We start from the raw sequence: 16,505 nt of genomic DNA, 5'->3' as shown, positions 1-16,505 counted from the left end.
AAGAAAAATGCTTATTTGGGTCCCTTTTTGGCCCCTAATTCCTAAACTGTTGGGACCTAAACTCCCAAAATCAATACCAACCTTCCTTTTGTAGTCATTAACATTGTGTTTAAATTTCATTGATTTCTATTTACTTAAACTAAAGTTGTTGTGCGAAAACCAAGAAAATGCTTATTTGGGCCCTTTTTTGGCCCCTAATTCCTAAACTGTTGAAACCAAAACTCCCAAAATCAATCCCAACCGTTCTTTTGTGGTCATAAACCTTGTGTTAAAATTTTATTGATTTCTATCAACTTATACTAAAGTAATTATCCGGAAGTCATCCGTCTTTGGACGACGCTGAAGACAACGACAAAGACGACAACGATGTGATACAAATATACAACAAATTTTTTTTTTATTTTTGCGGTCGTATAAAAATTGCTTCTTCTGGTTAACACTAATGCAAAATGACCTCATGGCTTTATCCATTTTCAGTATAAAGCTATAACCAATAAAAGAACAGAGCTGCACAGTGCCCTGCCTGGCACATTATTTATCCATCCAAGGGCAATAACTAAAAAAAAACTTTTTCTTTTAACTTTATCATATCTAACCAAATACTATTGTATCTATCTAAATAACACATATCTAACCTTGAATTAACTGAGGATTTTCATGTTTATTTACGTAACACATATTAAATGTCACGTACTGTCTCCAAACTTCTGTTGAGGATGGAATTTTAGTCAGATGTATATTTCTACAAAATAAATAGTATATTAACGTATTAATAAATAATAAACCACACATTCATTCTCTCTGTATAAAATCTTACAAAGTTTCAAAGGTTAATAATACCTAAACTTGAACTATGCAAACAATTCAAAGTCTATGAACAATGATGAGGGGGCAGGGCCATACTATTCCTATTCAATTTTTAATTAATGTGATTGGCTGACATTGCTTTGCCTATCAGCTCATAGACATAATTTTGTCATGTGACCGTGAGGTCATCAACGTTTTTTCACAATTTACTGCCGCTTAAGGTAGATTTGGACTATTCGACTGCGCATAATTTCATGCAATAATTACCATGCACACGAAAAGTTTGTGTCGTACATTCATTATACTTTTTTTTAAATATTTTGATTGATTAAAAATGTTAAATTATTGTACTTATGACACTAACAAAGTATTATCGTTACTATGTGTATCTGTAAAAGACTCAAAATGACATTTCACCCAATTTTACCATTTTCCACCAAATTTTGGGTTTAAGGCTAAATCTTTTTTTCCTTATCAGTGACCTATGTTTTTTATTTGCTCATTCTTTAACGCTATATTTCAGCTTTTTATATTACAGTTTTGCACCAAGTGTCACAGAACGTTTTTTTGATATTCGGATAAAAATATGTCATCACCTCTACTTTCCCTATCATTTCATTGAAAAATGGTCCCTTTTACATACCTCTATATTCCGAGCTTAAATGGTCCGGGACCCCCTATTTTTTTTTAACCAATTTGATTCACTCTCTATCAAGATTAAAATAACAAAAAATACAGCACTTCTGACAAAAACTTCGAATAGGCTTGAGCCACCGCAAAATGGAATTTAGAATTAAATTATTAGGAATGAATGTTATATTTTTTCTGTCTTTTCAAAATAACATAAAAAATATGGTGCACACTTTAAAATAACATGCTACATGGGTTATTCAGTGTGCACCACATTTTTTTTTATCTTATTTCTTCATATAGAGAGAAAAAATATAACAGTCATTCCTTAAACAGTTAGGACAACAACCCCAATAAAAAATCACAACCTAGTGCTTTACAATAGAAATACTTAAAGATTTTTGTTCAATTTATTCAGCTATTTATTGAACAAGAAAGAAAAAAGGTTATTTTTGGTTTTTTTTTAATCACAGTTGTTGATGATGTCTCATACATGGTAATATATATACCCTGTGTACAAATCAAGATAAATTCCCCTCATAGGTGGCAGCACCATCTGCATATCACCGGTCAAGTAACCATCTCCACTGATTCGTAAGTTCAGGTCATTGCTTCTTCTAGCAGCTTCGTGTGGATATCTAAGAATAAATAGTACAAACTGTATCATTTAGCCTAACTCTTGAGATATCTGAGCATAAATAGTACAAACTGTATTATTTCACTAAACTCTTTGGATATCTAAGTATAAACAATGCTAACTTAATAATTTACCAAACTAATAGGATATCTAGGTATAAACAATGCTAACTTAATAATTTACCAAACTAATAGGATATCTAGGTATAAACAATGCTAACTGTGTCATTCCACAGAACTCTTGGGATATCTAGGTATAAACAATACTAACTGTATCATTCCACAGAACTCTTGGGATATCTGGGTATAAACAATGCTAACTGTGTCATTCCACAGAACTCTTGGGATATCTAGGTATAAACAATGCTAACTGTATCATTCCACAGAACTCTTGGGATATCTAGGTATAAACAATGATAACTGTATCATTCCACAGAACTCTTGGGATATCATGGTATACACCAGATGCTCCGCAGGGCGTAGCTTTATACAACCGCAGAGGTTGAACCCTGAATGGTTGGGGCAAGTATGGACACAACATTCAAGCTGGATTTAGCTCTAAATTTGGATTGTGATTAAATAGTTGACACAGCATAGGTTTCTGTCACAGAATGAATGTGGTCTAATGAACTTAAAATATTTATTTTGCCTTTGTGCAATTCACTATGCTGTTGAATATTAATCCTCTCAAAAAAATGTTTGAAGAAATTTTCTTTTTATTTATGAAATCTGAAATGAGAAAAATTTAACCCCCAAACCCGTTTTGTTTTCACATCCCCCTTTCCTTTTTCCAAAACTGATCTCAATTCAAATTTCTAATGGAGTTTGCAACAATAACTACTCATTTAAATACATCATAAAATATTAAAATGTTAAATAAAGTGCTTGTTATCACTGAATGGTAAAGATTGTTTTAATTTATCAGTTGGTAGAAAAAGTGAATATACATTGTATATTGTATAAAACAATGATTTAAATTGATTCAACTACTATTCTGGACAAAGAAAGATAACTCCAATTGAAATATTAATTATATATATTGTATAAAACAAAGATTTAAGTTGATTCAACTACTATTCTGGACAAAGAAAGATAACTCCAATTGAAATTGCAATTAGATATTTCTTGCTATTGTGCAATACTGAGTAATTGAAAATATTTGCTATTGCACAATACTGTGCAATTGAAGATTTCTTGCTATTGCGCAATACTGTGCAATTGAAAATTTCTTGCTATTGCACAATACTGTGCAATTGAAGATTTCTTGCTATTGCTGAATACTGTGCAATTGAAAATATCTTGCTATTGCACAATACTTAATATAATAATTTTGGATCCTGATTTGAACCAACTTGAAAACTGGGCCCATAATCAAAAATCTAAGTACATGTTTCGATTCAGCATATCCAAAAAGCCCAAGAATTCAATTTTTGTTAAAATCAAACTTAGTTTAATTTTGGACTCTTTGGACTTTAATGTAGACCAATTTGAAAACGGGACCAAAAATTAAGAATCTACATACACAGTTAGATTTGGCATATCAAAGAACCCCAATTATTCAATTTTTGATGAAATCAAACAAAGTTTAAATTTGGACCCCGATTTGGACCAACTTGAAAACTGGGCCAATAATAAAAAATCTGAGTACATTTTTAGATTCAGCATATTAAAGAACACCAAGGATTCAATTTTTGTTAAAATCAAACTAAGTTTAATTTTGAACCCTTTGGACCTTAATGTAGACCAATTTGAAAACGGGACCAAAAATTAAGAATCTACATACACAGTTAGATTCGGCATATTAAAGAACCCCAATTATTCAATTTTTGATGAAATCAAACAAAGTTCAATTTTGGACCCTTTGGGCCCCTTATTTCTAAACTGTTATACCAATACTCCCAAAATCAAACCCAACCTTCCTTTTATGGTCATAAACCTTCTGTTTAAATTTCGTAGATTTCTATTTACTTATACTAAAGTTATTGTGGGAAACCCAAGAATAATGCTTATTTAGGCCCTTTTTTGGCCCCTAATTCCTAAACTGTAGGAACCAAAACTCCCAAAATCAATCCCAACCTTCCTTTTGTGGTCATAAACCTTGTGTCAAAATTTAATAGATTTCTATTCACTTAAACTAAAGTTATAATGCGAAAACCAAGAAAATGCTTATTTGGGCCCTTTTTGGCCCCTAATTCCTAAAATGTTGGGACCAAAACATCCAAAATCAATCCCAACCTTCCTTTTGTGGTCATAAACCTTGTGTTAAAATTTCATTGATTTCTATTCACTTTTACAAAAGTTAGAGTGCGAAAACTAAAAGTATTCGGACGACGACAACGACGCAGGACGACGACCCCAACGTGATAGCAATATACGACGAAAAATTAAAATTTTTGCGGTGGTATAACAATGCTAACTGTATCGTTCCACAGAACTCTTGGGATATCTAGGTATAAACAATGCTAACTGTATCATTCCACAGAACTCTTGGGATATCTAGGTATAAACAATGATAACTGTATCTTTCCACAGAACTCTTGGGATATCTAGGTATAAACAATGCTAACTGTATCATTCCACAGAACTCTTGGGATATCTAGGTATAAACAATGCTAACTGTATCATTCCACAGAACTCTTGGGATATCTAAGTATAAACAATGCTAACTGTATCATTCCACAGAACTCTTGGGATATCTGAGTATAAACAATGCTAACTGTATCATTCCACAGAACTCTTGGGATATCTATGTATAAACAATGCTAACTGTATCATTCCAGAGAACTCTTGGTATATCTAGGTATAAACAATGCTAACTGTATCATTTCACCAAACTAATGGGATATCTAAGTATAAACAATGCTAACTGATCATTTAAAGTCTTATTATCTTATCAGTAGAACATATACTTTACTTACTGATCATACAAATGTCCACGCTCCTTTTGGGGATTAGAACATTTAGGTAGTAACAGTTGTATCCTCCAGACGACCTTCAATGGTGTAGGTAGTGACCCCTGGTCTATGACCTTATCTATCAGTGGTTGCCATGGTTTTTTAATGTTGTGTCTAAAACTTGTTGATCCTGGGTGAGGACTATTTGATGATACACTACAAATTTACATTTTATATCGATCAGCATGACATGAATGCTCCCCCTATAGCTATCTCAAAAAATGTAGACCAACCTGAACAAACTTGCAAACTCAATCTGTAATCATCCTAATACCCTTAAAACACTTGATGTACTAACAAAAAGTGGGGGATTAATCTTTAACATTTATTCAATGTTCACTTTTCTACCTCCTAAGTTCAGTGGTTGTCATTGGTTGCTGTCTGTTATATCTATTTTTAGTTTATTGTTTTGTCATAACTCATAAATCAGGCTGTGAGTTTTTTTTTTTAATTGATTAACATTTTGTACATCTTCGCTAGCCAAGGGTTACAAATCTACTTCCCTCCTCTCACCCTTGGCGGATTGAGATATAATTTCCGAGACATAAGGTAATGATTTTCAATGGTTGCAGTGGAAACTCGCTGCATCCAATCAAAAAGCGAATATAACATGATCACATGTAAATGTAGAAAGTGTATGTAAACAATTGCCACGTGCTTATTGTGCAACAAGTCTTTACATACCTAAACATACAACTATATTTAGTGACAATTTGAATGTTTTTAATCGACTAATAGAAGTTCCTATGTATGTTTCTAGCACAGTCAAATGCATGAATGTCAACGTATCTTTTCATTTCATGCTTTACCAAGTGTGCAGAATCTAGACGCTACCATGTTTTTGCCTCCAAATTGAAGAGTTCAAGTGCTACCATTGGTCAAAAATAATGTATTCAGAATGGGCATGACTTTAATCTACTGATAGATAATGCAACATTGTTATCACAAATATTGGCTTAATCTGCCAAGGGTAGAAGTGGATCATGACCCTTGGCTAGCAAAGATGCATTTTGTAATGTTAGAACCTTTTATTGATTCCTACATCAAGTTTTGCTCATTGATATAGTCTGTATGGTTGCCTATAATCAATATTGCCTATTTATCATATGTCATTGTCATTGCCTCATTAGCATCTATGTCTGAACCATTTCTGTGTTGTTAAAGTATCATGATTAGCCATTTCAAAATACAGATCCTAATTAAATATGCATATTATGCACAAAAGACTAATTTTCCTATGAATATAATTCCCCCTTAGGGTGAAAAAAGTCTATAATTAATTTTATGTATACTTGATAATTAACAGGATAATGTATGAAACCTTTATACAGCGATCCCATCTTTGGGAATTTATGATAGGTAAATATTTTGTGTTTTATTTAGTGCTGTAAAAAAAGCAAAAGTTAAACACAAGCAAAAACCTGATATAGGGTATAGATATTCTTTTTAAATACAATTCTTAATCCATTAGCAATTAAGCTATATGTTTTTCTTTTAACAAATGTTTGACTCACTTAGCAGTAAATCTGCGATACATTTTAGATGACTCCTCCGTTTTACCCTGTAATGCGTACACCATGGATAGATAATAGTACAGATATTTTTCTTTCTCTGTCAGAGTCTGTAAACGTTTAATAGCCTCATCATACAGGGAACCAGTTGCCTCTGAATACAAATAAATATTTATTGTTATCTATGATATTTTCACAGGACAATAAATCACAAAATGTTTTTATATCCTATAAATAAGCAGGCGGAAACCTGGTTTAAATAGAACAAAAAAATCGAAGCTCTTTCTTAGAGAAGGCGATAAATGCTTACTGTAATGTTTACTATGGTGACAAATTTTTTTAAAGTTAATAGAAACAAGAGGCTGTCACAACGACAGCAAACCGGATTTATTAACATTTATTTGTGTCCTGGCAATATCACAAGAACCATTACTGATGAATGGTGAAAGTGAAAATCGTCAATATCAAATTTGACCTACATTTTGTCATCAGTACCAACATATAAAAATTTGAAAAGCTTAGATTGAATGGTTCATGAGTAAATGCAACAGCGTGAATGGAAACGCCATTTTACGATCTTTCAAGAACTATAACTCCTGAACGGTAAAAGTCAGAATCGTCATTATTCAACTTGACCTTTATTTTGTCATCAGTAACAACATATAAAAATTTCAAAAGCTTTGGTTGAATGGTTCATGAGAAAATGCACGGACACGACTGGAAACACAATTTTCAATCTTTCAAGAACCATATCTCCTGAACGGTAAATGTCAAAATCGTCATTATTGAACTTGACCTCCATTTTGTCATCAGTGACAACACATTAAAATTAGGGAAGCTTTGGTAGAACAGTTCATGCGTAAAGGCACGGACACAACTGGAAACTCCATTTTTCAATCTTTCAAGAACCATAACTCCTGAACAGTAAAAGTCAAAATCGTCATTATTGAACTTGACCCCCATTTAGTCATCAGTAACAACATATAAAAATTTGGGAAGCTTTGGTAGAACAGTTCATGCGTAAATGCACGGACACGACTGAAAACTCCATTTTTCGATCTTTCAAGAACCATAACTCCTGAACAGTAAAAGTCAAAATCGTCATTATTGAACTTGACCTTCATTTAGTTGTCAGTAACAACATATCAAAATTTTAAAAGCTTTGGTTGAACGGTTCATGAGTTAATGCACGGACAACATTTGATTGCCGCCCACCAACCCGACCGACCGACCGACCGACCGCCCGACCGGCAGCCCGACGTACATCCCCAAATCAATAACCGACATTTTTGTCACAAAAATCCAGTTAACAAATAAAATGACAATTTTCTTCTCAATTACGAAGTGTTTCATTTTAAAAACACCATTTTCATAAGTTTTCAATTTATCTAGTACATATTTAAGCAGAACAATTAGATATCAAGTCGACAACATGGGTATCTTTCAAGTTGGATGTAGAAAATGCATAACCTCCGATTTAAAAAAAAAAATTACCACGGACAGAAAACATATCAATCTATTAGTTCAGTAATTTTTGTGTCTGCCCTTCCATTACGTTACTCAAGAAAAAATTCCAAAAAATGGGTAACAACTGTTTCGAAAAGAGACAATCGAGTGCACCTTTTTTATGTTAGGGCTTGTTTGAGTTGAGTATTTTGTCTTGATATGGCACAAAGCAAGAATATTTCATACATCGTCTCGCTTCAGATTCCATCATTTTTATATATCAAAGCTACACGTTGACTTTATAATATAAAAAAATCACAGTACTTAAAGATGAAATATATGGGTCAAGTGAAATACCTATCTAATGAATCACAAAAACAGAGTAGGTGTGTTCGAATAGCTATTTTTTTTACTAAAAGTAATTGACGACAGTCTTTCAAGTTGGATGATGAAAATGCATATCTTCGAAAAATTATAACTTTTTGTGTGTGATAACTAGGGTTTGTAGTCTCCAACCATTAAAAAATTCTAGTCTGCCCTTCCACGAAATATTTAATTATAATTTTTTTTTAAAGTTTATGAATTTTGAAAATTCCACCTGACAACTGATCAGACAATAGTTTTAAGTTGAATCAATGCAGACAAGATCATTTACTGATGCTCATTAGCTAATTGATACATTTGTCTTTTAAAATACAACTGACATATAAGGATCGTAATGGTGCAATGTGGATAAATTTATCGGTTTTCAAGAGCAAAATTGGCAGTGCTTCCCTACAATGGCTTCCATTTCTACGATTGTGAAAATGAACTGGCGTAATGGGGAGATAATTTTGACGAAGTAGAATCCTGACTGAAGGTTTTAAATCACATGACAGTATTCTGATAATGTTTCGGAACATCTATTTAAACCAATTAGAATTAACTTATTGACCATGGCCATGTCCAGGATCCCAAGCAATTGCATAGTGGCACTTGTTATGAAAATACTGTAATTTTATAGATACTAAAGGTCTATACAAACCATGCCAATAACTTCCAAAATAACACAAGAATGCATCAAACGCAGACAGGGGACCAGCACACTCTATAGATTCTGGTAATTGTGTAGATATGGCTGACGTCCAAGCTGCCAATGATCGATCTGCTTTCTGGTAACTTAATAACCTACAATATAGAGGAGAACAAAATGAGTTTCTGGTAACTTAATAACCTACAATATAGAGGAGTACAAAATGAGTTTCTAGTCACTAAATAACCTACAATATAGAGGAGTACAAAATGAGTTTCTAGTCACTAAATAACCTACAATATAGAGGAGTACAAAATGAGTTTATGGTAATTCAATAACCTACAATATAGAGGAGTACAAAATGAGTTTCTGGTAACTCAATAACCTACAATATAGAGGAGTACAAAATGAGTTTCTGGTAACTTAATAACCTACAATATAGAGGAGTGCAAAATGAGTTTCTGGTAACTTAATAACATACAATATAGAGGAGTACTAAATGAGTTTCTGGTAACTTAATAACCTACAATATAGAGGAGTACAAAATGAGTTTCTGGTAATTCAATAACCTACAATATAGAGGAGTACAAAATGAGTTTCTGGTAACTCAATAACCTACAATATAGAGGAGTACAAAATGAGTTTCTGGTAACTCAATAACCTACAATATAGAGGAGTACAAAATGAGTTTCTGGTAACTCAATAACCTACAATATAGAGGAGTACAAAATGAGTTTCTGGTAACTTAATAACCTACAATATAGAGGAGTACAAAATGAGTTTCTGGTAACTCAATAACCTACAATATAGAGGAGTACAAAATGAGTTTCTGGTAACTCAATAAACTACAATATAGAGGAGTACAAAATGAGTTTCTGGTAACTCAATTACCTACAATATAGAGGAGTACAAAATGAGTTTCTGGTCACTCAACAACCTACAATATAGAGGAGTACAAAATGAGTTTCTGCTAACTCAATAACCTACAATATAGAGGAGTAAAAAATTGGGTAGAACACAAATCTAGGGTGCTCGCATAAGGCAGCTTAACTGCCTAAAAATTAGGAATCTACATACACAGTTAGATTCGGCATATCAAAGAACCCCAATTATTCAATTTTTGATGAAATCAAACAAAGTTTAATTTTGGACCCTGATTTGGACCAACTTGAAAACTTGGCCAATAATCAAAAATCTAAGTACATTTTTAGATTCAGCATATCAAAGAACCCCAAGGTTTCAATTTTTGTTAAAATCAAATTAAGTTTAATTTTGGACCCTATGGACCTTAATGTAGATCAATTTGAAAACGGGACCAGAAATTAAGAATCTACATACACAGTTAGATTCGGCATATCAAAGAACCCCAATTATTCAATTTTTGATGAAATCAAACAAAGTTCAATTTTGGACCCTTTGGGCCCCTTATACCTAAACTGTTGGGACCAAAACTTCCAAAATCAAACCCAGCCTTCCTTTTATGGTCATAAACCTTGTGTTTAACTTTCATAGATTTCTATTTACTTATACTAAAGTTATGCTGCGAAAAACCAAGAATAATGCTTATTTGCCATTTATTTGGGCCCCTTTTTGGCCCTTAATTCCTAAACTGTTGGGATTTCAACTCCCAAAATCAATCCCAACCTTTCTTTTGTGGTCATAAACCTTGTGTCATAAACCTTGTGTTTTCATTGATTTCTAATTACTTATACTAAAGTTATTGTGCAAAAACCAAGAATAATGCTTATTTGGGCCCTTTTTTGGCCCCTAATTCCTTAACTGTTGGAACCAAAACTCCCAAAATCAATCCTAACCTTCCTTTTGTGGTCATAAACCTTGTGTTAAAATTTCATAGATTTCTATTCCCTTTTACTAAAGTTAGAGTGCGAAAACTAAAAGTATTAGGACGACGACAACGACGACAACGACGCCAACGTGATACCAATATACAACCAAAAAATTTTCAATTTTTGCGGTCGTATAAAAAAGTTAACAAGGATGAGGGATGACGGATGACGGACGCCAAGTGATGAGAAAAGCTCACTTGGCCCTTCGTGCCAGGTGAGCTAAAAAAAGGCCAAATAAAGTACGATCTTGAAGTGCATTGAAGACCTAAATTTCTAAAAGTTATGCTAAATACATCTAAGGTAATATATTCTTGAGGTAGAAAGGCCTTATATAGTATTTCAAAATTCAGAAGTTATGTAAACAGTTAATTTATAAATATGAAAAAATAATCCCTCAAAAATATGCCCCCACAAGATTGCATCCTTAATCAAGTGTCTTACCCAACATCATTAGAGGCAGCACATAGCATCCTAAATCTACAGTGTCTTACCCAACACCATTAGAGGCTGCACATAGCATCTTAAATCTACAGTGTCTTACCCAACATCATTAGAGGCAGCACATAGCATCCTAAATCTACAGTGTCTTACCCAACATCATTAGAGGCTGCACATAGCATCCTACATCTACAGTGTCTTACCCAACATCATTAGAGGCTGCACATAGCATCCTACATCTACAGTGTCTTACCCAACATCATTAGAGGCTGCACATAGCATCCTACATCTACAGTGTCTTACCCAACATCATTAGAGGCTGCACATAGCATCCTAAATCTACAGTGTCTTACCCAACATCATTAGAGGCAGCACATAGCATCCTAAATCTACAGTGTCTTACCCAACATCATTAGAGGCTGCACATAGCATCTTAAATCTACAGTGTCTTACCCAACATCATTAGAGGCAGCACATAGCATCTTAAATCTACAGTGTCTTACCCAACATCATTAGAGGCTGCACATAGAATCCTAAATCTACAGTGTCTTACCCAACATCATTAGAGGCTGCACATAGGATCCTAAATCTACAGTGTCTTACCCAACATCATTAGAGGCTGCACATATCATCCTAAATCTACAGTGTCTTACCCAACATCATTAGAGACTGCACATAGCATCCTAAATCTACAGTGTCTTACCCAACATCATTAGAGGCTGTACATAGCATCCTATATCTACAGTGTCTTACCTAACATCATTAGAGGCTGCACATAGCATCCTAAATCTACAGTGTCTTACCCAACATCATTAGAGGCTGCACATAGCATCCTAAATCTACAGTGTCTTACCCAACATCATTAGAGGCTGCACATAGCATCCTAAATCTACAGTGTCTTACCCAACATCATTAGAGGCTGCACATAGCATCCTAAATCTACAGTGTCTTACCCAACATCATTAGAGGCAGCACATAGCATCTTAAATCTACAGTGTCTTACCCAACATCATTAGAGGCTGCACATAGCATCCTAAATCTACAGTGTCTTACCCAACATCATTAGAGGCTGCACATAGCATCCTAAATCTACAGTGTCTTACCCAACATCATTAGAGGCTGCACATAGCATCCTAAATCTACAGTGTCTTACCCAACATCATTAGAGGCTGTACATAGCATCCTATATCTACAGTGTCTTACCTAACATCATTAGAGGCTGCACATAGCATCCTAAATCTACAGTGTCTTACCCAACATCATTAGAGGCTGCACATAGCATCCTAAATCTACAATGTCTTACCCAACATCATTAGAGGCTGCACATAGCATCCTAAATCTACAGTGTCTTACCCAACATCATTAGAGGCTGCACATAGCATCTTAAATCTACAGTGTCTTACCCAACATCATTAGAGGCTGCACATAGGATCCTAAATCTACAGTGTCTTACCCAACATCATTAGAGGCTGCACATAGGATCCTAAATCTACAGTGTCTTACCCAACATCATTAGAGGCTGCACATAGCATCTTAAATCTACAGTGTCTTACCTAACATCATTAGAGGCTGCACATAGCATCCTAAATCTACAGTGTCTTACCCAACATCATTAGAGGCTGCACAAAGCATCTTAAATCTACAGTGTCTTACCCAACATCATTAGAGGCTGCACATAGCATCTAAAATCTACAGTGTCTTACCCAACATCATTAGAGGCTGCACATAGCATCCTAAATCTACAGTGTCTTACCCAACATCATTAGAGGCTGCACATAGCATCCTAAATCTAGTGTCTTACCCAACATCATTAGAGGCTGCACATAGCATCCTAAATCTACAGTGTCTTACCCAACATCATTAGAGGCAGCACATAGCATCCTAAATCTATAGTGTCTTACCCAACATCATTAGAGGCTGCACATAGCATCTTAAATCTACAGTGTCTTACCCAACATCATTAGAGGCAGCACATAGCATCTTAAATCTACAGTGTCTTACCCAACATCATTAGAGGCTGCACAAAGCATCTTAAATCTACAGTGTCTTACCCAACATCATTAGAGGCTGCAAATAGCATCCTATATCTAGTGTCTTACCCAACACCATTAGAGGCTGCACATAGCATCCTAAATCTACAGTGTCTTACCCAACATCATTAGAGGCTGCACATAGCATCTTAAATCTACAGTGTCTTACCCAACATCATTAGAGGCTGCACATAGCATCCTAAATCTACAGTGTCTTACCCAACATCATTAGAGGCTGCACATAGCATCCTAAATCTACAGTGTCTTACCCAACATCATTAGAGGCTGCACATAGCATCTTAATTCTACAGTGTCTTACCCAACATCATTAGAGGCAGCACATAACATCCTAAATCTACAGTGTCTTACCCAACATCATTAGAGGCTGCACATAGCATCTTAAATCTACAGTGTCTTACCCAACATCATTAGAGGCAGCACATAACATCCTAAATCTACAGTGTCTTACCCAACATCATTAGAGGCTGCACATAGCATCCTAGTTTGTCTGTCAATTTCTGTCACAATATCTTGTTTGTTGTGTTTTTGTTTTGTTGCTAAGGCATCTTTGGCTAAATGGAAATATCTAACAGCAGAATCACCGTCTCCAAACTGTAGAAACATCCTTCCTGCTTCAGATAGATACATTGCTTTCACCCTCACTGAAAATATAATAAATTATAAAACAATTATTCTGGGAGTATTGCATTGCAATACATAGACCAGTTAAAGGACCATAACTCTACACAAAATCATCACACTGAACCAAATTTGACCTATATCTGTAACCTGTCATGATAAAACTATATACCTATTATCAAATCAATATCTTCAAGCATGACAAACAAGAATGTGTCCAAATTACATGGATGCCCCACTCCCACTATCATTTTCCACGTTCGAATGGAATGTGAACTGGGTAAAAAATCTAATTTGGCATCAAAATTAAAAAGATCATACTATAGGGAACATGTGTACCAAGTTTCAAGTTGATTGGACTTCAACTTCATCAAAAACTACCTTGACCAAAAACTTTAACCTGAAACTTGCATTTTCATTTTCTATGTTCAGTGGACCGTGAAATTGGGGTCCAAAGTCTAAGGAGTAGGTCCAGTAAGGGCTGATTTTGAACTCAAATTTCAGGTTCATCTGATGAAAGATTTTGGACACTTTTTAAAACTTAAGTGTCTATTTCAGTTGATCCAATTAGTTAATATGAAAGATTTGAACTGATTTGGTCATTTAAAACGCTCTGATTCAAGCCTTAATATGACAAATCTATTAAATATGCCAAAAAATGTCACTTTTTAGACGGTGATTGTCAAAAAAGAAAGTGGCCACATCCTCATTCATCCTCAGCCTTTATATATGTTATGCATAATCATCAAATACAACTTACATTTCAATATTAAGAATGAACACAAATGCACCTGCTTTCATTTCAGACGAGGACCGTAAAAAAATTTAACTAAAATGCTAGGTAACTGTGAAGATGTCAGTAATTTAGCATGACTTAATGATGCTAGTACCCGATATATGTGCATTGTATTGTCAAAAACAGCTCATATTTATGTAGCATAAGCATTCTACTTTCCAATAGATAGCTAAAAATCTAAATTTTATCAATTTTGTAAAACTGCTATATTTTGGGGCTAAAAAGGGGTCTTACTGGACCTACTCCTTTGGCTTTAAAATTAGAAAGATCATATCATAAGGAACAAGTGTACTAAGTTTCAAATTGATTGGACTTCAGCTTCATGTAAAACAACCTTGGCCAAAAACTTTAAACAGAAGCGGGACAGACAGACGGACGGCTGAACGAAAGAATGAACAGATGGATGAACGGATGCACAGACCAGAAAACATAATCCCCCTCTACAATCGTAGGTGGGGCATAAAAAGTGTTGAAAACTGTTAATTTGAGTGAATTTATTTAATCCAGGACCATAAGTCTGCACAAAATATTTAGACTTGAACAAAATTAGAACTTGATATACATAGCTTGTTACATATACACCTATTAGCAAATCAATAACTTCAGCATGAAGCAAACAAGAATAAGTGAATAGTACATGGATGCCCACCTCACACTATAACTTTTTATGTTCCATTAAAATTTGAAAACTCATATCATAGGGACATGTGTACTAAGTTTCAACTGTACTTCACTAACTAAATCAAAAACCAGATGCTCCACAGGGCACAGCTTTATACGACTCAGAGGTTGAATCCCGAACGGTTGGGGCAAGTATGGACACAACATTCAAGCTGGATTCAGCTCTAAATTTGGATTGTGATTAAATAGTTGACACAGCATAGGTTTCTGACACAGAATGAATGTCGTCTAATGAATTTAATTTTTTTTTTTTTTTGCCTTAGAGCAATTCACTATGCTGTTGAATATAAATCCTCTCAAAAAAATGTTGGAAGCAATTTTCTTTTTATATATGAAATCTGAAATGAGAAAAATTCTTGCTTTTGCTGAATACTGTGCAATTGAAAATTTCTTGCTATTGCACAATACTTAATATAATAATTTTGGATCCTGATTTGAACCAACTTGAAAACTGGGCCCATATTCAACCAGGTGCTCCACAGGGCGCAGCTTTATACGACCGCAGAGGTCGAACCCTGAACAGTTGGGGCAAGTATGGACAAAACATTCAAGCGTGATACAGCTCTGAATTTGGATTGTGATCAAATAGTTGACACAGCATAGGTTTCTGACACAGAATGAAAGTGGACTAATGAATTTAATTTTTTTTTTTTTTGCCTTAGAGCAATTCACTATGCTGTTGAATATTAATCCTCTCAAAAAAATGTTTGAAGAAATTTTCTTTTTATTTATGAAATCTGAAATGAGAAAAATTTAAACCCCCCCCCCTTTTTTTTCACATCCCCGTTTCCCTTTTTCCAAAACTGATATCAATTCAAATTTCTAATGGAGTTTGCAACAATAACTACTCTTTTAAATACATCATAAAATATTAAAATGTAAAATAAAGTGCTTGTTATCACTGAATGGTAAAGATTGGTTGGTAGTAAAAGTGAATATACATTGTTTATTGTATAAAACAATAAAAAAAACTTCATCAGCAACATTTTATATTGGCAAATTTCCAATGAAGTTATTTACATAAAGGTATTGGCAAATAAAAATAGAAAATGACATCATAGTCATGTCTGGCAAATGT

At 34.2% G+C, this 16,505-nt stretch overlaps 1 protein-coding gene across 4 annotated transcripts in view; it reads right to left on the bottom strand.

Annotated features, from left to right (window-relative positions):
- Positions 1 to 16,505, bottom strand: part of LOC143042883 (uncharacterized) — a 69,299-nt gene that overhangs the window by 24,181 nt on the left and 28,613 nt on the right. For all 4 annotated transcript variants that reach the window (XM_076215378.1, XM_076215377.1, XM_076215379.1 and 1 more), the window contains exons 5-10: positions 13,781 to 13,973; positions 9,009 to 9,151; positions 6,542 to 6,692; positions 4,992 to 5,183; positions 1,947 to 2,075; positions 636 to 742 (exon numbers count right to left, since the gene is read on the bottom strand). In XM_076215378.1, the coding sequence (XP_076071493.1) occupies positions 636 to 742; positions 1,947 to 2,075; positions 4,992 to 5,183; positions 6,542 to 6,692; positions 9,009 to 9,151; positions 13,781 to 13,973 (915 nt within the window). The remainder of the gene's footprint in view (positions 1 to 635; positions 743 to 1,946; positions 2,076 to 4,991; positions 5,184 to 6,541; positions 6,693 to 9,008; positions 9,152 to 13,780; positions 13,974 to 16,505) is intronic.

This window comes from Mytilus galloprovincialis, chromosome 8, assembly GCF_965363235.1.
Source record: "Mytilus galloprovincialis chromosome 8, xbMytGall1.hap1.1, whole genome shotgun sequence".
Classification (NCBI taxonomy): domain Eukaryota; kingdom Metazoa; phylum Mollusca; class Bivalvia; order Mytilida; family Mytilidae; genus Mytilus; species Mytilus galloprovincialis.
This window is presented reverse-complemented; position numbering and strand designations above follow the sequence as displayed.